The sequence below is a fragment of the Aquarana catesbeiana genome, linkage group LG06 (genome assembly GCF_042186555.1).
Source record: "Aquarana catesbeiana isolate 2022-GZ linkage group LG06, ASM4218655v1, whole genome shotgun sequence".
NCBI lineage: Eukaryota > Metazoa > Chordata > Amphibia > Anura > Ranidae > Aquarana > Aquarana catesbeiana.
The window spans coordinates 234,922,736-234,948,494 of NC_133329.1; the positions used below are offsets into that span (position 1 = coordinate 234,922,736).

At 43.8% G+C, this 25,759-nt stretch overlaps 1 protein-coding gene across 1 annotated transcript; it reads right to left on the reverse strand.

Annotated features, from left to right (window-relative positions):
- Nucleotides 1–411: 411 nt before the first annotated feature.
- On the reverse strand, nt 412–23,429 carry LOC141146649 (uncharacterized). Its single transcript, XM_073633074.1, has 3 exons — nt 23,120–23,429; nt 3,718–3,872; nt 412–3,591 (listed from the first exon to the last, which is right to left on the reverse strand). The coding sequence occupies exons 1-3, from the start codon at nt 23,354–23,356 to the stop codon at nt 2,709–2,711; spliced, it is 1,275 nt and encodes a 424-aa protein (XP_073489175.1). The 5' UTR covers nt 23,357–23,429; the 3' UTR covers nt 412–2,708.
- Between the last annotated feature and the right edge of the window lie 2,330 nt (nt 23,430–25,759).

The following is a 25,759-nucleotide window of genomic DNA, read 5'->3' on the forward strand; positions in this document are numbered from 1 at the left end:
AAATGCTGTTCTCTGCTTCACATATTTGCATGGTGTCAATTTTCACCGTTAAAAATAAAAAATTGAATTTGATACTGTTCACGTGTCATTATTTTACAGAGTGTGTTGTGTACATATCGATCTTCCCATACCATATCCTCACTACAGATAACCCTAACCCTTTCCGTAACCCTAACCGTAAAATGTAGCCTAACCCTGATGTCTCCAATCAGTGCAGCAATAGACAAATACACATCGATAAGCAATATATTTACCATTGGGTTTATAGGTTCCAGGAGATAAGCTGTACCGGTCATGGTACATGAGATGGATGATTTGCGTCATAGTAAGCAATAGAAGCAATGCAGACAGATATCACACCATAGTTGTCTTCCCAAAAAAATGTTTTATTTTTTTAATTTGTAATCTTCATGTAATTACATACTGTTTGAAACATTTTTGGGAAACAATCAAACTTCAAACATTGTAAAGAACCAAATAACGAGGAGATAATACTCTGTCTCCTTCTTCCCTTTCTCTAACCCTTCATGCTTCCTCCCCCTCACTCGATCTCTTCCTTCAAGTCAAACTTAGCATGACCCTCTAACTTTCTCAGACCCTCTCACTTCCTCTGACCCTCTCACTTCCTCTGACCCTTTCACTTCCTCTGACCCTTTCACTTCCTCTGACCCTCTCACTTCCTCAGACCCTCTCACTTCCTCAGACCCTCTCACTTCCTCAGACCCTCTCACTTCGTCAAACCCTCTAACATTCTCTGAACCCTCTCACTTCCTCAGACCCTCTAACTTCCTCAGACCCTCTCACTTCCTCAGACCCTCTCACTTCCTCTGACCCTCTCACTTCCTCTGACCCTCTCACTTCCTCTGACCCTCTCACTTCCTCTGACCCTCTCACTTCCTCAGACCCTCTCACTTCCTCTGACCCTCTCACCTCCTCAGACATTTTCACTTCCTCTGACCCTTTCACTTCCTCTGACCCTCTCACTTCCTCTGACCCTCTCACTTCCTCAGACCCTCTCACTTCCTCAGACCGTCCAACTTTCTCAGACCGTCCAACTTTCTCAGACCGTCCAACTTTCTCAGACCGTCCAACTTTCTCAGACCCTCCAACTTTCTCAGACCCTCCAACTTTCTCAGACCATCCAACTTTCTCAGACCATCCAACTTCCTCTGACCCTCCTACTTCCTATCTGTTTCTATAGTCTTTATGGACATACATTTTCACTTTTCTTGTCCAAAATGAAGCACCTAAACCTCCACCTCACTCTCGTACTCTCTCTCTTCCTCCTACTTTTGTACATGTATCCCACTGCATAATCCACGTGGACCTGAAAAGTTGGTATGGACCAAAAAAGTTTTACATAACATAAACAAATGCAATATGGTTAACAACATGAAAGAGGCTGTACCGTTTAACAGGTAGGCATCTATCAATTCAAAATAATGTAACACTCTGTTTCTCAGGCATTGCTAGCCTCAAAGGTACAGGCGGGGATATCATTCTATCCGGTGGTTCACTCGGGGCGGGCCCATATTGCATAATCGCAACACAGCCCTTTACATTTTGGTCAGAGGTGGGATACCTGACCTTACATTGATGGTCAGTGGGATTGGTTGTCAGTGGGATAAATGCCCTTACATTGGTGGTCAGTGGGATTGCTGGTCAGTAGGATGCATGCCCTTACATTTTGGTCAGAGGTGGGATACAAGCCCTGACATTGGTGGTCAGAGGTGGGATGCAAATCCACTAAAAAATACAAAACATAACGTAAACAAATCCAAGATGGACTAACAACATGAAAGTGCCAATGCCATTCAACAGGTAGGCATCTATCAATTCAAAAAAGTAGTAACACTCTGTTTCTCAGGTGTTGCTAGCCTCAAAGGTACAGGCAGGGATATCACTCTATCCGGTGGTTCACTCGAGACAGGCCCATATTGCATAATCGCACTACAGCCCTTTACATTTTGGTCAGAGGTGGGATACAAGCCCTCACATTGGTGGTCATTGGGATTGGTTGTGAGTGGAATAAATGCCCTTGAATTGGTGGTCATTGGGATTGCTGGTCAGTAGGATGCATGCCTTTACATTTTGGTCAGAGGTGGGATACAAGCCCTGACATTGGTGGTCAGTGGGATTGGTTGTCAGTGGGATAAATGCCCTTACATTGGTGGTCAGTGGGATTGCTGGTCAGTAGGATGCATGCCCTTACATTTTGGTCAGAGGTGTGATACAAGCCCTGACATTGGTGGTCAGTGGGATTGGTTGTCAGTGGGATAAATGCCCTTACATTGGTGGTCAGTGGGATTGCTGGTCAGTAGGATGCATGCCTTTACATTTTGGTCAGAGGTGGGATACATGGCCTGACATTGGTGGTCAGTGGGATTGGTTGTCAGTGGGATAAATGCCCTTACATTGGTGGTCAGTGGGATTGCTGGTCAGTAGGATGCATGCCCTTACATTTTGGTCAGAGGTGTGATACAAGCCCTGACATTGGTGGTCAGAGGTGGGATGCAAATCCACTAAAATATACAAAATATAACATAAACAAATCCAATATGGATTAACAACATGAAAGTGGCAGTGCCATTCAACAGGTAGGCATCTATAAATTCAAATATGTTGCAACACTCTGTTGCTCAGGCGTTGCTTGCCTCAAAGGCACAGGCGGGGATATCGCTCTATCCGGTGGTTCACTCGGGGGGCCCTTATTGTGCATTTGTGGGAGGCTCCATTGAATTAACTTCAAGTGATTGATTTCTATATGGATAAGGACTTGGAATGATTGGTTTGAGCTGTTCCATAGGTCTTGACACAGGTGGATAGTGGTTTGGCATGGATGGCATTTGATTGTAGAGCTGTGGCACTCTGCTTTGTTGTGGGAAATGGTGAGGAATTGAGTCGCGTGGTCTCAATGCCATTGCTCTTGTCATATCCGGGGTTCTAGTTGGAGGGGTCATTAAGGAAGCAACTGGTGGAGGAATGGGATATGGGATTCTTGATCTGGGGGTCTCATATATGCTTGAGTGGTCAGAAAAACTAGAAGGATAAGGGTTTGGTGCAGGCTTTGAAGCAGAAGAAATGGGTGTAATTATTTGAGTACTAGTACTTTCGTGCGTTGGCTCTGAAACATGTTGTGGCATAGTGAAGGAATGTATGCAATGTTGCACTGCAATCCTCATGTTGAAGTAATGGTCTGGCAAGACCTCTTTGAGAAGAGGCACCAAACTTAGGGCAAATATAGTATGAGGGCATCTCTGGACATCGATTTGTTCAGTGATCCCTGACACTATATTGAGTAATTTATTTGTCTCATCTTGGTCTTCCACCTGTTCTGCTGCCCTGCTGCTTCGCATCCTACGTGAGGTACATGTTTGCCTTTGCCTTCTGTTGGAAGGTGCAGAAATGTCAGTATCCTCATTATCTTGCTCATGAGTAGATGATTCATGTACCTCGATTGCGTCACCCTCTACCTCCATAGATGATGAATCCTCTATGTTTGTGCTAGCAAATGATACTCCCTCATCTACGTCAACAATAGCAGCATGCGCCTCTCCCTCTTCCTCCTTCTCTTCCCAACTTGCTTCTGTGCTGAAATACAAAAGTTGATACTTGAAATTCTAACTAAAGATGATAGTGGTAGAAGCAAAGGTTAAGGGGAGGACAGGTAAATTAGAGAGGGATGGTAGAGAGAGGTATTTTTGTATGTAAACTTACTTCCTTAATTCTAGAACTGGCTTGAGAAAATCCAGGTATCTGGCAAAGGCATAGGGACGCTTTGGGGCGGCACCAGACCCACTCCGTGCTTCACGCTCCAGTCTCTGGGTGAAGTGTATCCTTGAGGCTTCGCCACCTAGTACGTATGAGTTCTTCTGTAATCAAATAAAACATAAACAATTAATTGGTGGTGAGTGGGAACAATGCTCATTACACAGCTGGTCAGTGGGATGCATGCCCTTACATTGGTCATCAGTGGGATGCATGCCCTTACATTGGTCATTTGTGGGATACATGCCCTTACCTTGTTGGTCAGTGGGATCTATGCCCTTACATTGGTGGCCAGTGGGATGCATGCCCTTACATTGGTGGTCAGTGGAATACATGGCCTTACATTGGTGGTCAGAGGGATTTGTGGTCAGTGGGATGCATGCCCTTACATGGGTGGTCAGCGGGATGCATGTACTTACATTGGTGGTCAGTGGGATGCATGCCCTTACATTGGTCATTTGTGGTATACATGCCCTTACCTTGTTGGTCAGTGGGATACATGCCCTTACATTGGTGGTCAGCGGGTTGTATGCCCTTACATAGTTGGTCAGTGGGATGCATGCCCTTACATTGGTGGTCAGTGGGATACATGGCCTTACATTGGTGGTCAGAGGGATTTGTGGTCAGTGGAATGCATGCCCTTACATGGGTGGTCAGCGGGATGCATGCCCTTACATTGGTGGTCAGTGGGATGCATGGCCTTACATTGGTGGTCAGACGGATTTGTGGTCAGTGGGATGCATGCCCTTACATGGGTGATCAGCGGGATGCATGCCCTTACATTGGTGGTCAGTGGGATGCATGGCCTTACATGGCCTTACATTGGTGGTCAGAGGGATTTGTGTTCAGCGGGATGCATGCCCTTACATGGGTGGTCAGAGAGATGCATGCCCTTACATTGGTGGTCAGAGGGATTGGTGGTCAGTGGGATGAATAAATATGTACTTATGTTTATGTTTCCGAACTTGTGGTGTGAAGTCTTCCCAGTCTGAATACAAAGTTTTACAAATTTCTTCCCAGCCTCTGCCCTTCTGGGCATTATTTTTATATTCAGGTATACGGCTGTCCCATATATATGGCCTGTCACGGACAAGCCTGATGAGCTCCTCATTGTCGATGCTGTTCCGACGCCTGGGGGCCATCTTATCTGTTTGCATATGGACATGAGACAGGAAACAGGAAGTGAGGGGGCAGTACTGGGAGGAGGAGCTGGAGGTTACGAATTTGCACATATGTGAACCATCAATGCGATTCAAGAATGATTTACATTGATGTCTATGGAGACTAAATTCGCAACGCAACGCAGTAAACTCACACAAGACCCTTTTTTTTATTGCATCGCATTCATAGAGGAATCGCAACGCATGTATGTGAACGACCATCATTGAAAACAATGACTTTAGGGATGACATGCGAATTTAAAGTGCTTTTGATGCATTGCATTTGTTATGAACTCGCATCAGTGTGAACCGGGCCTTAGTTAAAAGTTGAGTGTTTGTCATTGTTTTATGGTGGTTGTCTTGTCATTTTGTTTTTGTGTGATGATGGCCAGAATTTAAATTTTTTTTTGTTATTTTTTTTTTAATTTTTTTTATATTTTTGGTATATTTTGGTATTTGTTTAGTCATCCATTTTATTTTTGTTTGTTCAGGTTTCCTTTTCCTCCTTACTTTTTGCCTGTCAGTGAGAGCAGACATCCGTGTTAGCAGCTCCTACCATCCGGCCTCCAGCCTTCCAGGATTCATCCCGGACTCCCCAGTGGAGCTGCACAGGGACCCCCACCTGTGCACCGATCGGCACGGTCATCTGGAGCCGCGGGCCAGCCCGCCAGTTCCATAGGCCCTCCGCGCAGGATACGCCGCGGCTTCGGCCTCCCCCCTCAGGACACTCCGCGGCTTCGGCCTAGCTCTGGCCAGCGCCGACCCACCGCTTCTCTCCCCACAGCCGTGCAGCAGTTCGACCGGCAGGCCCGCGTACCACCCTATGATCCATCCTCCCTCATCACTACCCTCGGACGGACCGGTAGCCACACCGGGATCCGAGCAGCCGGGCACCCGCGGCCCGGGCCTAGCCAGCGGCCATCTTGGTCCTCCCTCCCAAGGCCTCAACACTCCGCCGGCCGCCCGGAGACCACCCCCACACTTCCCAGCAGGACCCACCGGCACCTCGGTCCCAGCTGACCCCCCCTAGCCCAGCACCAGTACCCACGCACAGTACACCCACCGAGACTCGGGCCTTGACCGTCGGCCATCTTGGTCCACCCACTCGGCAGCTACCACCTCCACTCGGAGCTCATCCCAACCCCCAGCAGGTAGTCCGGGACCTACCCCACCAACATCCACCCACAGGACCTAGCCACCTCCGAGGTCGTGCATCAGGACAGCCCACGACACAGGCTCAGCCCGTCGGCCATATTGGTCCACCCAGTGCGGCCGCAACCACTACCTCCACCGGAGCTCATCCTGGACCCCCACCTCAGCAGGTTAGTACCGGGACCCGGTCCCCCCCCCCAGGCCTGTCCGGCCTACTCCAGACAGCATCACCGCAACCGCCATCCAATCACCTGCTCTCTAGTTATTAGACTCGGGGGACAGACCATGGTTGCTGCCTAGCTCCTGCCACCCAGCACCCACTCCTGTCCAGAGGGCCCGTGCCCTACACCTGGAACACCCCCTCCTCTACACCGGACCTCACTATGTGGGCACAGGCTACCACCAGAGACTTGGACCTGATCAGCGCCAATCTTAAATCCCCTGAGACCCAGCCGCAGCACCATTCCAACCAGTAAGTAGCGGCCAGACTCCCCCATACCCCCCCCTCCCCCACCGTCATCCTCCGGACCATCCGGTTCAGGTGAGCCACCAGGGTACCTTAGTGTTGATCCAGGGTCCTCGGATCCGATCGCCCCTCGGGGAGTCAGGAAGGAATTTTTCCTCTGCTGGAGCAATTGGCCAGCTCAGCTAGGGTTTTTTTTGCCTTCCTCTGGATCAACGGGAGGGTGGTTAGGCAGCCCTCCATCTCCTCCATCTTCTTCCTTCAGCAACTTTTTGCCCTCACCATGTGCATTTTCAAGTACACAGCGGAGGCCCTCCATAGGCTAAGAAACACCGGTTCAACTCTACCAACTGCCACTCAAAAAAGACTAAAAAAAGAAAAATTACTAAGGACCAACCTACAAGCAGCCATCAATTACAGGGAGACACCAATCCAATGACAACAGCTAGCATGCGCCCTGATCAACACCAGATCTGCAGTCAAGCACCTTATACAGTATGTGCTGAGTATACGCTGAATCAAGTGCGGTCATTGTACCAGTAGCTTACTCCTAGAGATGTGCGGACACAGAATAAGGTTCATGCAGGAAGCTTATTTCTGAGGAGTAACCCGAAAGAGGAGGGATGTATTCAGCACTATATTGGGGGAATAGGAGCTGGGATGGGTGTTGTTAAATGGAGTGGACATCGGCCTCCTGAGGAACAAACTTGCAGCCATAGCTTCAGAGAATAAGCGGGGCTTTGTTGCTCAGAGAGATTGGTGACATCCATGATAGCATTCAACAAAGTCACATAAATACCCAGGTTAAAGTGGCTCAAGATTTTGTCAACCATGTTGCGAGGTTGGTAGAGAATGTAATGGTATAGGACAGAAATCTGTCATTGGCTCTGGCGTACACGCAGTGGCAGGTGGAAGTGTCAACCAGCATTGAGCTGATTGTACAGTCTCTATATGAGGGACAGAGGCCTGATGAGTTAGCATCACCGCTCAGTAAGACTTGGCCAAAACACGTCGCTTACACTGATCCAAAGTGGTGGTCGAATGCCTGGATGGGCTGTACCAGTTTGGATTGTGAAAGGTGTTATGCTGTACAGAAGTGCAGACTCGGTCTGTATATTTGGTGGCATCAATGGGCTTACTGACTGGGGATTCTACCTTGATGCATTTGAGGCTAAATTACCCACATGCCATCAGAGAAGAGGGAAGCTGGAGGCAGGTTGATGCTTCCCTCGGTCGGAAGCATGACCATGATGTCCTTTGTAAGCCAGATCAATACATGGTGGTGAGCGAAAAATGTTGGGAAGATATTGCACTCTGTGTTCTGGATGGAGAAGTCATTGCTGGGAGGGAAGCAACTGGGTATTATTTGGGACATAGACGAGTTTGATCACTTGTACTAAAGAATACTGATGTAACGTTAGTCATGGATCTAGAGGGTTCCTTGAACCTAACCAAAGGTAGAGGTGCATGCTATACCCGGGCATGGTCTCTGAAATCCAGGCACGGGGATGGAATTATGTGGGTTTTGTCATTGTTGCAGATTTATATGTGTTGTTAGACTTGATATTTATATAGAAGGGTCGCCCAGTTATCTTTGCAAGCTGGGGGACGAAGTGACGGTAGGGTCTCTGCATAGTTAGAGACTTTGCTGCCATGTCAAAAGTGTGGTAGGAAAGGCCATTGTGAGCAAGCCTGCCTAATCCCGACCCGTATCTACAGTGAGGAGTTATAGGAGGTTGGGAGCGGGATGCATAATTGGATGGGACACATATGTATATATTATGGTAATGGGTTGATTTCATGTTATGGTATAGTGTGATAAAGGTGTATTTTAGGCTAGTAATATGGGCAAAAGGCCCTCCTCAAGACTCTATATCTGAAAGCTGGTTGATATGTTGCTCTGAATGTGTGATGGTGAATGGTGAGTGAATGGACACCCCAGGCCTGTACTGCACCCCGTCCTGAAAATATCGGAAAGAAGAAGACACAGGATGGTGACATGGAAGCTGTCGCTGAAGAATGCTGGTGGTGTGTCACTCAGTGGCAAAGCGGCACGTGTTGGGAAGCACAGCGCATTAAGACCATTATGGACTGTTCCATAGGAGCTGCTTCTGCACATGTTGAGAAGCACAACACGGTGAGACCATTATTGACTGTTCCATAGGAGTTGTTTCTGCATGTTGAAAAACACAACACGTTAAGACAGTTAAGGACTGTTCTATAGGTACTGGTTCAGAAACACGTGTTGGGGAGAAAACAGTTATGGCCTGTTCAGAGATCAGACATGCTGACAATTGCAGTCCCACAGTTTTAAAAAGTACAGAGGAATGTGGCCCCAAACAGAATCTGCATAGCAAAAGGGCTTGTCTCTAGCCCACCTGCTGTGACATGTGTGATTACAGGCTTCAAAGAGAATAAGAGCTAGCTGAGAAGGCACAGGGCTAATGGAGCTGCCTCTAGTGGACAATACAGCATGCTTCCTGGAGAATGGGCAGACATTTGAAGGAATACCTCTCGGCAATATCTATTGAATGAAAGGCAAATGGGGGTGGCAACGAGTGGGCGTGTATGTTTGAATAAAAGGGGCACACAGGTAATTGTTCTGTCTTATGTTACTGAAAAGCCTGCCATGAGGTTGTCCCTCTGCCATCTTGGGACTTCGCTCTGACTGAGGGCTTGGGCCTAAATTCCATGTGGCCTGGACCCCTTTTATCATCCAGAACCAGCAGATGAAACCATGTGTGATAAGTATCTTTGATATTTCATTGTTGTTATATGTTGTAGAGATATGCTGTTTAGTACATTGTGTTCTGATTGTAAGCTATGTAACATTGTAATGCCTTTTAATACTTTTACGTGGGTTTCCTAATTCCCTGGGAAATAAACAAGATATTGTTTTTACTAGCAGCACCGCGTGTTTGGTTTCATAGCTAACCAGGTATTATTGTGATAATAACAATAACATGTGCTCAGAGTTTAATAGACTAACTAATTACAGGTACTAGACAAATTAATACACAGATGTAATATTAATTATTATATCGATTACTTCAGGTTTGCTCATCAGTTTTTTCTGTACAATTTGTAATTACTCTTTCATTTTCCTCACTCCCCCTTTTTTTCCACCTCTCTTTTTCTTCTTTCATTCCCTCCCACCCCCTCCCCCCTCCTTTTCCCGTTTCCCCTCTCCCTTCTTATTTTTCCATTTATTTCCCCATTTTATTAGTTTCTATCCACTATTCATATATTTTCTGTCATCTTAATAATATTGACTATTGTGTTATGTCTTTACAATTTATGACATGTTTTGTTGCTACATCATTACTATCTTTCACACATTTTTTACATGTATGGTTCTCCTTATCTTAATATCATCCATGTTTCCTTTCTCTTGCAGGCTCTGTTTTTCATTTTTGAATTATATAATATGTAGAGATGGTGATCCCACGTCCCTACAGTCCAGTCTTTGGAGATTTTACTTCAGTTTATTATTATTTTTTTCTATTTTTACTTTTATTAATTATTATTAATTAATTAATATTTTATATTAACATCGGATCTTCTGAGACTGTCTGGCTTAGGCCTATCCCCTCCCTTGTGGTGTGGCTCGTCAGAGCTCCCCAGGACAAAGGGGCCCCCGTGCCTCGCTTTGCTGGGGTCGGAGGCATTATCCCTTGTTGTGGATTGCGACATCTAGCGCAGACGCTGGGACCTTTTTCCGTGCTTCGCGTCTGGGCACTGCCCTTTTTCGCTCTGCCAGTAGTTGCCGCCTACTTTTTGTGTCGGCGGCCCCTGTCGACGTCTGAAGTCATTGCGTCATTTACGCTGTGGCGCTGGATGCCACATCGGTCGAGGAGCTTATGGAGGGTTGCATATACACAGGTGGAATTGTGCCACAGGTGTGGCCTTTTAAGCATTAGATGAATCATCAGGGTGCACCTGTTAGATCCTTAATGCTCTTTACACTTAAACTGCTGGGATTGGCTGTTACTCTTTTTCCATCCCCACTCCCAGACTATTTTACACAGGTATGTGCAGCACACTATTGCTGTACAGCCGAAGTGGTCACTACCATCGCACAAACCTGAGAGGAATATTTTTGAAAAAGGTGAGAGACAAACATTCCATTTGTCTTTTTCTCACAGATACTATTTACTCACTATTTCCCTTACCTCCTACTTCTTGCTATATGTTTTTTTATTTCCCTGCCTTCTTGATTGAGTGCTGGGAGATTATTTTTAGCTTATATCCCAGCAGTTTACTGCAGACATACATACTTGCAGCAAATATGTATATTTTTTCTTTTTTGCCTGTCAGATCTGCACCCTTTGTGTCTTTTTGGTGGTTCCTGTGAGCCCTGACTTGCCGCCTCATTATACAGGCAGAGCCTGCTCCAGCCTCAGATATAGATTTGTTTTACACCTGATCCATCCCATACTTGAGAGGTAATGAGACCCCATTGATTGGGGAAGAAATCTTTTTGTTCTTATCTCATGATCGCTATTAAATTCAGTGGACCTTTAGACGTGGGATTCCATCTACCTGCAATGATGTTGTGCACCATTTTTCTTTAAAGGAACATGTGATTTGTGAGTACCCAACTGTATTATTTCTATGCATGTCTGCCTTTCTGAAATCAATTGTTATATGTAAAACTACTGTTTTTTTATTGTTTGGTTATTTACATACATATATATCTCTTTTAATAGAAATATAACAGCACGCTCTTTCTGATCCCCTGAAGAAGGAAGTACATATACCATAAAAAGAAAAAATCTTTTTGTGTTTTCTGAAACATGTAGGGTCTTTTGCTGCCACTACAGTCCACCTCTATAAACGTATTGTGTGCTGCAGCATTTAGCAGCTGTATTTCTATACTCGTGTTCTTGTTCCTATTAATGTTTTTAGATCTCTATCTTGTTATAAACTCAATAATTTTTAAATATTTTTTGTACTATTTTATTATCCTGTACTGGTCCCTTGCCCATACTATCCATTGGGGCATCCTCCTTTTTCCAATACTTATGTACGTGGGATTTTTTTTATTTTTTATGTAGCGCTTACCCCCGAAGGAGCGGCTTAGAATTGGCTATATCCATAATTCACATTTACCACTCACCCCCCGCAGCCCATAGATTCAAAGTCACAGTCCTTATTGCTTTTTTTTAACGCTTTATTCATTAACACAAACTGGGATAGGAGAAGGACTTCCTTTGAGATGCTCTCTTTGTTGCATTGTCCTCTTAACATGGTTCTTATAGCAAACATCAAAGAATAATTGTGGATGGTCAGACAAAACATTTCAAACGATCACTTTGATCAGGGAAGATGGAAGTAGATTTTATAGAGAATTAAATGATAAAGAGTCACTCTGAATAACTTCTTCATCTGGATGACTTAACAGGAACAATCCATTTCTCTATGTGTGTGCATGCAGCTTCACCGCTACCTCTTTGCCACTACTTCCCACTTGCTTGGTACTTTCAGATTAAATTACAAGAGAGTCATTCTGATCACCTCTTAGCTTGACTGATTGGAATCCCAGGGCAATGTTGAACTCTAAGTCACAGGCCATAACCACCTATCTCACCGACTTGTGTATCAACAACCTCAGTCTCTGACAGTACCCTTCCCTTGGGCTTTCACTCCACTGGCTAGGTGGCTAGGGTGAAGCTCCGTTGGCTCCCCAGAGGGGGGACCTCTCCCCTCCGGGAACCAGATTAAGCCTCTCCGGCTTTCACGGAAAAACAGCAAGTCAGGACCCTAACTGACCATGTGTCTCAGCTTTTATATTAGAGTTTTATATTAGAGTTCCGGACCTTGTCCAACAAATCAATGATTGACCGGGACTCGAATACAAACACCTGCCACTCAAATATAGAAATTAACAAACAGGCCTGCTTCTACAGCACAAGCCTGTCTAAATTTACCTGACATAGGAAACTAACAATAAAGGTCACCTATGTAAAATTAGGTGCCCGCTACATTTATTTTTAATAAATTTGCAAAGATTTCAAACAAACTTCTTTCACTTCATTATGGGGTATTGTTTGTAGACTTTTGAGGAAAATAATTATTTTAATCCATTTTGGAATAAGGCTGTAACAACAAAAATGTGGACAAAGTGAAGCTCTGTAAATATATTCTAGATGCACTGTATTCCAGGGTTTTCTCCAACTGTAAACCTGTCCAAGTATAAAGATTATGGCTTGCCAAAGAACAGTTATAAATTCAAATTGAATAAGTACAAAAACACTCTAATTTGTAAGCCTTTTTGAGGGAGTGCCCTCTCACTGATATTGGGTTTCTAATATGACCATTGCTCCTCTTTGCCAGTGAAGGCATACAAATTAAGGCCCTTCAAATGAGCACTACAACACAGTATTGTGCTTTAAAAGGAGTGATACATTAAAGTTGCACCATTTACTATAACCGCTCACACGTGTGCTAGCCACTTAATAAATGGAATGGCAAAGCACATCACTGCGGTACATATATTGTGAACGGGACATGCCATTATTAATGGGCCCTAGATAATTTTTCAGTGTCGCTAATATACATTTATTTTAATGTTAATGTATGTTATAACTGAAAGGATCATGTAAAAAGCCCCTTGTGTTATGTAATGTAATATACGCCTTTTGTAATAATATAAATAAACCATCATGACTCCATTTTGTATACCCCGCCATTTTGTCCCTTATTGTGTAAGTTCAAATTCGTGTAAAAATGCTTGTACAGCATCCCTAACAACCCCTTTGTTTGCTCACTGGGGTCAAAACCTGTTCCTCGGAATGTATATAATGTATATCCTGTTTAGCCTTAGGCGATCAGCAAAGATATGTGACTAATGACAAGATGTCCTATCTAACCCCTGATAGATATATATCAGGTAACAAACTTGCAAAACCCTAGATACGTATGCATTAAACTAACCACTCCCCTCCTTTGTTCTATACTGAATATAAGCTACTTTTGCGCTCAGTAAACGCAGACATTTTTTGAATACACAACCTACCTCTTGTTCATAAAGTGTCTCCAGATTTCTGAGGGCCCTGTTGGTGTACCTACAAGAAGTGTGGTCCTCCAGAATACCTACTATTTCCTTTCAAATAGGGGCTCGTCCCGGATAAGACAATCATCTATGGTGGGTAGTCCTTTGTCTATTTTGACAACATCTTTCTTACCCTGGCTCTGATAAAGTCTTAGCCTTTTAAATTTAAAGACAAAGGAAGGACGGACAACGCCTTAATAGACACACTCACGAGAGTGTAACATTGTAGGGTCTTTGGTAGCCCGAGTGTTTATTTAAGACTCCGTATATTAGAAATTGCGGTTCAGTATCCTTTTGGGAAGGGTATTTAGGTAACCAACAGCGTCCGCTAAATCTTTGCTTTTCTTTCTGTTGCGTAGAAGTAATAAGATAAATTGTTGTGTAGATACACTGACTGTAAGGTAGGACAGTCAAAGTGGTGTACAGTATTTTGCATTATGGATCAAAGACGAGGGAAAGATATCCCTCCACCAAATACAGGTCTAAATCCTTTATCCTTATAGGATAAATGCCTCAGTGTAGGAAGTTTGTGCAAATTAGTATTGCTACACTGGTAACATAACTTATGATTGCTGGTTGGTATTGCTAGATTACTTGCATGTTTTGTAGCAGCCTAGGGTTTCTATAATGTTATGCCCAGGTTGGCTTTAAGCGTTTTGGGAACGCTGTGGAAAAGTGTACATGCCCATTGGAAGCTTGGTGCTCCTGGAAAAAAAGGTGATTGATCAGGAATTTTTAATCAGAAATAGGGACAAAGTAATTAGAAATCTCCCTTGCTTATATCCAAATATCGTGAGAGTGGTAAGTACTTTTGTATGTTTGTTTATATAAATCTGCTAAGTTTTTAAAGAATGAAAGGAGGTAATTCAAATGTGTATATGTCATTACCTAAAGTTTTTAAAAGACTGAAGAAATTAAGGAAAATGTAAAACTAAGAAAGTGGAACTTGCCATTCAGCATAATATTCCTTGGTCGTGTTAAATGATTAAAAAGTGAATTACTGGTTATTAGTTAAGGGAAAGTTGTTGTTAGTATAGGGAATTCTCTTCCACCTGCTCAGAGAGAAGTGCTTAATTTTATGTGCATGTGAATTTTTGTCTTGTCTTGGAATTCCAATTTAGAGTATAAGTTGTTTTTTCTTCTGAATGCAAATGGATTGTTAGGTAATTGATATATGTCCTATGATCCTGCCAAGATGGAGAGCGTTGCTAAAGTGGGCAGGTGAGAGGGACAGATTCCTCCTATCCAAAGTATTGTTTAGCACAATACACGGAGGTACATGTCCGCTTGCATAGATCTGCTATGTTGCTTCAAGTGAAAAAGGGGATCAAACTGCCGACCATGCCTTCACCACCGCTTTTGCGCAAAGCATACTGCTATATAAGCATTCCATATTAAGCGAGTCTGAGAGACTTGCTGAGGCGGAGAGTGAATGTGAAAGAAGGATTTAATTCAGAAAAGTTATCTATATAGATTAAAAATACATGTTTATTGTTAAAATGTTGCAACTATTGTCAGTCTATTCATGAAATGTGTTGGGCACATATTAAGCCCATGCCCAATGCATAGTTAATTGAAAACATTAAAAAAGGAATGTGACTTGTCACTGATAAATTACATGTATGCGCTGGTACCAAATGTTTTTTTTTTTTTTTTGAGGAATCTGATCAGATACAAATTTTTAAGAGTAGCATTTCAATTTATGTATAGGGTATTTTGATTATTTCAGTTAGAGTCTGACTTTAAGGACTGTTTTAATTGTAATCCTAACATTATTGAAGTTAAAAGGTGTTTTTTTTTTTTTTTCAATATCAGCAAATGTGCTATATTTCGGATTGATATAATTGCCCTGGGCTTCGAAGTGTTCAGTAAATGGCCTTATAGTGTTATAAAAGAACCTAGAGTGGTGTTTTATGTAAAAAAAAAAAAAAAAAAATGGGAAAAGGTGTTCAAAGGGAAAATATGGAAAACATTTCTAAATGAAGAATGAATGGAATGGGCAAATGAATGTGGAATGAAAAAGTGGTTGCATTGTGTTTAATGAATGCACAAGGTGTTATTTGATTAGTAAAGTATCTTAAGTGTTTGTCTAACTTCCAAGTTCAGCCCTGGAGGATTTGGCTGCACAATGACCAGAGCACTTTTCACAATTTGGCACTGCTCTGATTTAACTGGTAATTCGCGGTCATGCAATGCTGTACCCAAACAAAATTTGCGTCCCTTTTTTCCCACAAAAAGAGCTTTCTTTTGATGGTATTTGATTGCCTCTGCGATTTTTATTTTTTGCGATATAAACAGAAAAAGACCGAAAATTTTGAAAATAAATGATATTTTTTAATTTGTTTTATAAAAAAAAATTAATAAACTCAAATTTTAGTCATACATTTAGACCAAAATGTATTCAACCACATTTCTTTTGTAAAAAAAATGCCAATAAGCGTATATTTATTGGTTTGCGCAAATGTTATAGCGTCTACAAACAGGGTACATTTCCTGGAATTTACGCAGCCTTTAGTTTATGACTACCTTTCTCATTTCTTGGCGTGCTAAAATGGCAGGACAGTACAACCCCCCCCCCCCCAATGACCCCATTTTGGAAAGTAGACACCCCAAGGAAATTGCTGAGAGGCAATGTTGAGCCCATTGAATATTTTATTTTTTTTTTGTCACAAGTGATTGAAAAGTGTAAAAAAAAAAAAAAAATTAGACAAAGTTGTCACTAAATAATATATTGTTCAAACATGGCATGGTTATATGTGGAATTACACCCCAAAATACATTCTACCGCTTCTCCTGAGTATGGGGATACCACATGTGTGGGACTTTTTGGCAGTCTAACCACCTACAGGACCCCGAAAACCAATCACCTGCCTTCAGGCTTTCTAAGAGCGTACATTTTTTATTTCACTCCTCATTACCTATCACAGTTTCCGAGGCCATGAAATGCCCAGAGAGCACAACCCCCCCCCCCCCCAAATTACCCCATTTTGGAAAGTAGACACCCCAAGCTATTTGCTGAGAGGCATGATGAGTATTTTTCAGATCTCGCTTTTTGTCACAAAGTTTTGAAAATTGAAAAAAAAAAAATACATTTTTCTTTTCTACATTACTGTCCTTTTCAATCTAGTTAAGCGGTTCGCCGCTTTTTTCAATTTGGCGCCTCTTTTTGGATTCTAATATCTGGGGGTTCTTTTGCATGATTAAAGACCTATACAGATCGGGTGAATGTTTGATGATCCATTGGAAACCTTTATGTCAACCACTATTTGATAATGGCAAAAATTTATCCCTGAAGAAGATTACAAAAGTTAATTATTTCGAAATGCGTTGGATTTAATAATTTTTTGTCATTTCTGTAATACAACACAATTGTACTTGTCTGTGCACATGTTTTTTGTATAAATCTGTCCCTTTAAAATTTCACATTTTTTCTTTCTATACCTTTGCCTACCACCAGAGGTTTGGAGCCACAGCACAGAGACAGTTTTCAATTCTGGAACTTCGCAGGGGTGGTGACATTATATGTTACATATAAATATTTGTTATAAAAATCTCTTCTTTTTGTTTTAATGTAGAGTGCAATGTATTTATGTCTATTCTTTCATTTATAGAATATGCCAAAGCTCCTGAGGAAGCGTTACTGAACGCGTAACATGTAGAGCAACTTGAGCGATTTTTTACACTGTCCTCTTTGAAACCTGTTATGACTGAACAAGTAAAATGATTGAATACTCTGTTTAAATATAATTACTATGTAGATAGTGTATCTAAATTGCTCTCAGGTATATAAACTTTGTGAATTTATGTAAGTCAATGCACATTTTTTAAAAAACGTTTGTAATAAATATCCTTACTTCTTTTTAATCTTTTGTGTAATGCCTATAAAGTCCACCATTCCAACCACCTTTCATCATATCTATAGTTACTTAGGGCACATTTATCTTGATAAGAAATATGAGATTTTTCCATAAGTTGCAACAAAGATGCCCTAGTAGACGTGATTTTAGATAGTATTTCTGTAGATTGTGAAGCTTTGTGTAAGGTTTCTAATGAATGGAGCTTTGATAGAGTATTTTGAATGACCATAGATCTTTCTTTTTTAAGACGAGAACCATGTTGAATAAACAATCCTCGTAGTGCTGCTTTAGGAGCTTCCCATTTTAATGGTAATGCAGTCTCATCCTCTTCATGGTCAGAAACAAAATTACCAATTGCCTCTACAATTGCCTTATTGCAAAGTGGATCCAACATGAGCGTATCATTCAGACGCCAGGTCCAACTTGTGCCTCGAGTCTGTGGAGGATATATTGAAAGAAATACAGGCGAATGGTCAGACCAAATGAATGACCCTATTTCCAATGAAGGATTCCACTCTAGAACCTTTGGACCTGATAAAAAATAATCTAGTCTACTGTAAGTTTTATGTGCTGATGAAAAATATGTATAATTGCATTCTTTAGGATATAAAATCCTCCATAAATCAAGTAGTCTGTGATCAAACAAGTGTTTTTTAAGGGCCCTCAGCCGAGAGTGAGAAATATTGGAACGCTGGGCAGAAGTGTCTAATCGTGGTTCTAAGGCTAAATTAAGATCTCCTCCTACAAGAATGATGCCTTTAGCAAAATCCGTTAAAAGATGAAGATAACGAGAAATTGTCGTTGTTTGATCGTGGTTCAGAATATAAAAATTAGCGATTGTGAAAAGTTTGTCCCACAACCCGAATTTGAGTAGAAGATATCTACCGTTAATATCAGCTATATGTTCCAGGTGCTGGGCCAGTAGATTTTTATGGAAAGCGATGGGGACCCCCCTGACCTTCGAACCGGACATAGTGCTATGAAACCACTGGGAATAATGTTTACAAGGGATGAGCCGAACACCCCCTGTTGGGTTCGCACCAGAACATGCGAACAGGAAAAAAGTTCGTTCGAACACGCGAACACCGTTAAAGTCTATGGGACACGAACATGAATAATCAAAAGTGCTAATTTTAAAGGCTTATATGCAAGTTATTGTCATAAAAAGTGTTTGGGGACCTGGGTCCTGCCCCAGGGGACATGGATCAATGCAAAAAAAAGTTTTAAAAACGTCCGTTTTTTCCAGGAGCAGTGATTTTAATAATGCTTAAAGTCAAACAATAAAAGTGAAATATCCATTTAAATTTCGTAGCTGGGGGGTGTCTATAGTATGCCTGTAAAGGGGCGCATGTTTCCCGTGTTTAGAACAGTCTGACAGCAAAATGACATTTCGAAGGAAAAACCCCATTTAAAACTACTCGCGGCTATTGCATTGCCGACAATACACATAGAAGTTCATTGATTAAAAACGGCATGGGAATTCCCCACAGGGGAACCCCGAACCAAAATTAAAAAAAAAAAATGACGTGGGAGTCCCCCTAAATTCCATACCAGGCCCTTCAGGTCTGGTATGGATATTAAGGGGAACCCCAGCCAAAATTTAAAAAAAAAATGACGTGGGGTTCCCCCTAAATTCCATACCAGACCCTTCAGGTCTGGTATGGATTTTAAGGGGAACCCCGCGCCAAAAAAAAAAAACGGCGTGGGGTCCCCCCAAACATCCATACCAGACCCTTTTCTGAGCACGCAACCTGGCAGGCCGCAGGAAAAGAGGGGGGGATGAGAGTGCCCCCCCTCCTGAACCGTACCAGGCAACATGCCCTCAACATTGGGAGGGTGCTTTGGGGTAGCCCCCCAAAACACCTTGTCCCCATGTTGATGAGGACAAGGGCCTCATCCCCACAACCCTGGCTGGTGGTTGTGGGGGTCTGCGGGCGGGGGGCTTATTGGAATCTGGAAGCCCCCTTTAACAAGGGGACCCCCAGATCCCGGCCCCCCCTGTGTGAAATGGTAAGGGGGTACTTACCCCTACCATTTCACTAAAAAACTGTCAAAAATGTTAAAAATGACAAGAGACAGTTTTTGACAATTCCTTTATTTAAATGCTTCTTCTTTCTTCTATCTTCCTTCATCTTCTTCTTCTGGTTCTTCTGGCTCTTCTTCATTTTCTTCTCCTGGCATGGAGGGAGGCTCCCGCTGTGTGACGGCGTCTCCTCATCTGACGGTTCTTAAATAACGGGGGGCAGGGCCACCCGGTGACCCCGCCCCCCTCTGACGCACGGTGACTTGACGGGACTTCCCTGTGACATCACGGGGAATGCCACAGGGAAGTCCCGTCATGTCCCGTGGGTCAGAGGGGAGCGGGGTCACCGGGTGGCCCCGCCCCCCATTATTTAAGAACCGTCAGACGAGGAGATACCGTCACACAGCGGGAGCCTCCCTCCATGCCAGCATGGATGCGGAGCGGCCCGGAGAAGAAAATGAAGAAGAGAAGAAGAGAAGAAGGAAGAAGAGAAGAAGATGAAGAAGAAGATGAAGAGAAGAGCGGGAGCCTCCCCCCATGCCATGGGTGCGGAATGGCCCGAGGAGAAGAAAATAGAAGACGCCGCGGAGGAGATGCTGGACGAGAACGCCGGAGGAAGAACCAGAAGAAGAAGATGAAGGAAGATAGAAGAAAGAAGAAGCATTTAAATAAAGGAATTGTCAAAAACTGTCTCTTGTCATTTTTAACATTTTTGACAGTTTTTTAGTGAAATGGTAGGGGTAAGTACCCCCTTACCATTTCACACGGGGGGGCGGGATCTGGGGGTCCCCTTGTTAAAGGGGGCTTCCAGATTCCGATAAGCCCCCCGCCCGCAGACCCCCACAAACACCGGCCAGGGTTGTGGGGATGAGGCCCTTGTCCTCATCAACACGGGGACAAGGTGTTTTGGGGGGCTACCCCAAAGCACCCTCCCAATGTTGAGGGCATGTGGCCTGGTACGGTTCAGGAGGGGGGGCGCACTCTCGTCCCCCCTCTTCTCCTGCGGCCTGCCAGGTTGCGTGCTCGGATAAGGGTCTGGTATGGATTTTTGGGGGGACCCCACTTTTTTTTTTTTTTTTTGGCGCGGGGTTCCCCTTAAAATCCATACCAGACCTGAAGGGTCTGGTATGGAATTTAGGGGGAACCCCACGTCATTTTTTTTTACATTTTGGCCGGGGTTCCCCTTAATATCCATACCAGACCTGAAGGGCCTGGTATGGAATTTAGGGGGACTCCCACGTAATTTTTTTTTTTTTTATTTTGGTTCGGGGTTCCCCTGTGGGGAATTCCCATGCCGTTTTTATCAATGAAATTCTATGTGTATTGTCCGCAATGCAATAGCCGCGAGTAGTTTTAAATGGGTTTTTTCCTTCGAAATGTCATTTTGCTGTCAGACTGTTCTAAACACGGGAAACATGCGCCCCTTTACAGGCATACTATAGACACCCCCCAGCTACGAAATTTAAAGGGATATTACATTTTTATTGTTTGACTTTAAGCATTACTAAAATCACTGCTCCTGAAAAAACAGCCGTTTTTAAAACTTTTTTTGCATTGATCCATGTCCCCTGGGGCAGGACCCAGGTCCCCAAACACTTTTTATGACAATAACTTGCATATAAGCCTTTAAAATTAGCACTTTTGATTTCTCCCATAGACTTTTAAAGGGTGTTCCGCGGCATTCGAATTTGCCGCGAACACCCCAAATTGTTCGCTGTTCGGCGAACTTGCGAACAGCCAATGTTCGAGTCGAACATGAGTTCGACTCCAACTCGAAGCTCATCCCTAATGTTTACCAGAACATACAGGAATGCCCTCAGTGCAGAAATGAGTCTCCTGGAGGAGTATAATATCTTCCTTCGCTTTATGCAAACTATATAAGATCTGTCCTCTTTTTGACTCATTATTCATGCCTTTGACATTATAGGTACAGAGTTTCAATAAAGATGCTAAGGAAAACCTTTTCGCCATCTCAAAGAGAGAAAGAGAAAAAATAAAAAAAAAGAGAGGATCCTCTCTCAGGGCCCTGAGCTACTCAGGGACCATGGATAGGACAAAACAAGGGGGAAAAAAAAACAGGGAAACACACAAAGGGATATGGACAGTGTCCAAAAAAAAAAAAAACACTGAACCCTACCCGAGGGCTGGTGTACCTACAAGGGGGTGAAGTGGGTGAACACAGAGGGAGACTCCTAGTAGAGATCCGGGACTGGCATAATAAAAATGCCCTATCCTCCACATAGACTCATACTGTAAATACTGGGGTCCAAAGAAATCCCATCTAGATGATCCGAATGGCATGGGCCGTGTGGATACCCCCCCCAAAAAAAAAATCCACAGGCGAGCACCCATATAACCAGTTCCTATGGGGGCCCAAACGGATTTCTCCAACATTGATCCAAATATAATATAGGCCATACCTCACAGTTAATGTTGCTTGCCTTTTTGGCTTTGCCTTTTGGCGCCCTGTTGTCGCAACTCGGGCACATGCGACATATGCGACCAATGCAACGCAACCAATGCAATGCAATCATTACAGCCACATACTATAGCATATACTATCCGACCTTGCGACATGAGCCTGTCTATCCTCTTAGATGATCGGTAGAGATCAACAAGTGTATCCATTTTGTATTTTAATATATGACACCCGATGACACATTAAGACACATAACACATGACACCAGACACATGGTGGCATGATAATAGACATCATTCTCCACCAAAAAACAAAAGGAAACTTTTACTATCAAATTGCTCATCAATACCCTTCACACATAACCCTCTCATGCCACCGTATTCCACCAAAGGTCACATACCATAAAACATCCATCATTTTAATAAATGCTAATTTACTTTTATTGATCTCCGTTAAGTTTTCACAAACCAAAAAAAACAAAAACCTTCTCTCCTTCTCCCCCCCTTATCCCCCCCCCCCATCAGTCTACAATCTACAACAGTCTCCTAATATATTTATATGTATATATTATGAATTGCACTAATCATCAATCATTGCATTTCTCTTTGCATTGCAATGCAACGCAATGCAATACAATGCAATGCACATAAAAAAAAAATAAAAATTTGTAAGCCTAAATTTAGTTTGATTTAATCCCATCTTAACTAGACTGTTTATCATTTATTCATTTATCCATATTTCTATATCACTAGAGTGCATACCCATACAACTCAAAGTACATAATATCTTTTTAATAACCTTTTATCATTTTTTCATTTTATCATTTTAGGAGAAAATATTTAATTCATCACAAATCAAAATCACAGTTATTCTGAAAAAAAAAACCACAAAAAAACCACTCCCACAAAAAACCAAAACCCACCACCCTCCCCCGACATGTAGGTAATGCATGAAGATATTCCCTCAAATCTCCCCGTTCTAGTCCCAAAGCAACTCTTGTCTCTGCCACCATCTCAGAACCACCAACCACATTTACATCTTGTTTAACCCCAGCTGGGGAAAAAGAAGGGGGGTAGTGGAGGTGGATATAGATATTGCAGACATTGGAGGTGGATTCAGGCAGTGGATGTGGATGCAGGATGCAGGGTGGATGTGGATGCAGGGTGGAAAAGAGGAGAGGGAGATTCCATCAAAGCATTTACATTTGCATTTGCTGCACTTACCCACCCTGTCCTAGCTGGATTCAATGAATCTGGATCACGAAGACCCTTAGATGACGACAGCACACTCATGACGATAGATGGAGGTGGAGGATCCAGAGGAGAATGCAGGGGGGCACGAACGGCACAAGCAGCTTCTCTAAAGCTTCCCGGCTCTAGCTTTGATGTGCGGGAGCGTGTCTGGCAACCGACAGGGAAAAACTCTTGAATGCCTTGTTGTCCTTGTTGTCCGCACACCATGCTAGGCACACAGGTTAACACAGCAGCTTCAGGCAAACGGCTAGTTATCCTGGATGCACTCCTCCCCCTCCTCCGTCCCATGGAACCCAGAAAAAGCCAGTGAATTGCTGTAAACTGTTATAAACTTTTAATGAACCTACAGAGGACTCACAATGGGACAGCAACAGCAGACCAGCAGGACACAGTCAACAGCAGACCAACAGGACACAGTCAACAGCAGACCAGCAGACCAACAGGACACAGTCAAAATGAAAAAGACTGGCAAAAACAGCAGCAGAAACAGCAAGGATAGCAGGGATGGCAGCAGCTGCAGACTTCACACAACTTCACATGACCTCGCACGCTGACTTTCAGGTGAGGATTGTGGATCAGTGAATCAACGAAACCCGGTCTCAGCTGGAGCTCAGAGCACGACTAGCACACTCCTTCCTCCATGTCCAAATGGAGGGGAAAAAAAAACACACATGTGGTATCCCCGTACACAGGAGAAGCAGCAGAATGTATTTTGGGGTGTACTTCCACATATAACTATGCCATGTTTGAACAATAACGGAAAATTGTATACTCACCTTTCCGTAATTTTCCTTTCCTGTCGTATCTTCATGGCAGCATACACTTTGGGTTGTGACTCCGCCCCTCACAACCTGATAGGACCACATAGCTATAAGTTGTAAAGATGGCCCCCGCCCCAGTATTCTCCGTATATATCACCTTTAGACGGGTGGGAGATTGTATGCTGCCATGAAGATACGACAGGAAAGGAAAATTATGGAAAGGTGAGTATACAATTTTCCGTTTTCCTGTCGCATCATGGCAGCATACACTTTGAGGAGTAACTCGCAAAGACTGGGTGGGAATTCAAACTAAGTTTATTAACAAAGAATAGAAGAATCAGCCTGGATAATGGATCATCTGAAATCCACTGTGGATAAGCAGGCGGAATCCACCTTGTAATGGGACATAAAGGTGTTCCTAGAAGACCAGGTGGCCGCTCTGCAAATTGTCTCCGCCGAGACTCTACAATATGCCGCCCAGGAGGTTGCCACTGCCCTGGTGGAGTGTGCCCTTAAGCCCTCAGGTACTTGATGACTACTCAATGAATAGGCCTTTTTGATGGTCTTCACCAGCCATGACGCAATGGTGCGTGAGGATGCCGCTTGACCTCTCCTGAACCCATGTGGAATGATTAGGAGACTTTCCATTTTTCTGATGGATCTGGTAGCTGAGAGATACTTCAGGACATTACCCTTGACATCCAGTGGGTGAGGATCGCCCTGTTCCGTAGTGAGTGCTGGAAGGTTACCTCCTGGTTGAAGTGAAAGGATGAGGATACCTTGGGGATGAACCGGTCCGAAGGTCTTAAGACTAATCTGTCTGGAAATACAACCAGATATGGATCACTGACCATTAAAGCTTGCATCTCTGACACCCTCTTAGCCGATGTTATGGCTATCAGGAATGAGATTTTCAGCGTCAGATCCCACAAGGATATGCTCTCATTAGGAAAGAAGGGCTCCTTAGATAGGGCTTCCAGTACGACCGAGAGGTCCCAGATTGGGAAGGAAGGTTTCCTAGGAGGCCTCAACTTCAGACAGGCCCGCTGGAACTGGACCACAAGGGGATCTTGTGCCCATCTGATTCCTGTCAAGGCGGACAGGGCCGAGACTTGCACCTTCAGGGTACTTGATCTAAGACCTTTCTCTAGGCCTAGCTGAAGGAACTCCAGGACTTGTGACACTGATGGTGAGGATGAGTCCCAACCTTGCTGTTGAGCGAAGGCGATAAACTTCTCCCAGACTCGCCTATACGTGCTATTCGTAGTAGGCCTCCTGGCCTGGAGTAGGGTATCCACCACCCTCTGGGAACAGCCTTGCCCTAGGTACCTAGCCCTTTCAGCCTCCAGGCCATCAAGTGTAGCTTCTCCGGGTTCGGGTGAAGAAGGTGACCCTGGGAGAGTAGGTCTGGTGACAACGGAAGGGGCAGGGGATCTGCCGTATTCAGCTGCATCAGGGTGGTAAACCATGGCCTCCTCGGCCAGAAGGGAATCACTGCCACCACCAGTGCTGATGACTCCTTGAGTCTCAAGAGAAACCTCGCTATAAGTGGAGTTGGAGGGAAGATGTATCCTAGACGAAAATTCCAGGGGTGCAGGAGACAATCCGTCCCCTCTGCCGAAGGGAATGGTATCCTGGATAGGAATCTCCGGCACTTAGCATTCTCCGGTGTTGCAGCCAGGTCTATCTCTGGTGAACCCCAAGTCCGGGATATGAGAGCATAGGCCTGGGAGCTCAGAGACCACTCGTGGTTGGAGGTGAAATTCCTGCTCAGCGAGTCGGCCAACACATTCTGAACTCCTGGTACATAAACTGCCCTTAAACTTGACAGGTTCAGCTGTGCCCATTC

Excerpts from the sequence above, each read along its gene's own strand:
- LOC141146649 (XM_073633074.1), bottom strand. The coding sequence starts at position 23,356 with ATGGTGTGCGGACAACAAGGACAACAAGGCATTCAAGAGTTTTTCCCT. Across the intron at positions 3,873-23,119 it reads ATCCAGCTAGGACAGGGTGG|AAGAACTCATACGTACTAGG; the intron begins GTAAGTGCAGCA and ends ATTTGATTACAG. Across the intron at positions 3,592-3,717 it reads CCAGTTCTAGAATTAAGGAA|CACAGAAGCAAGTTGGGAAG; the intron begins GTAAGTTTACAT and ends TTTGTATTTCAG.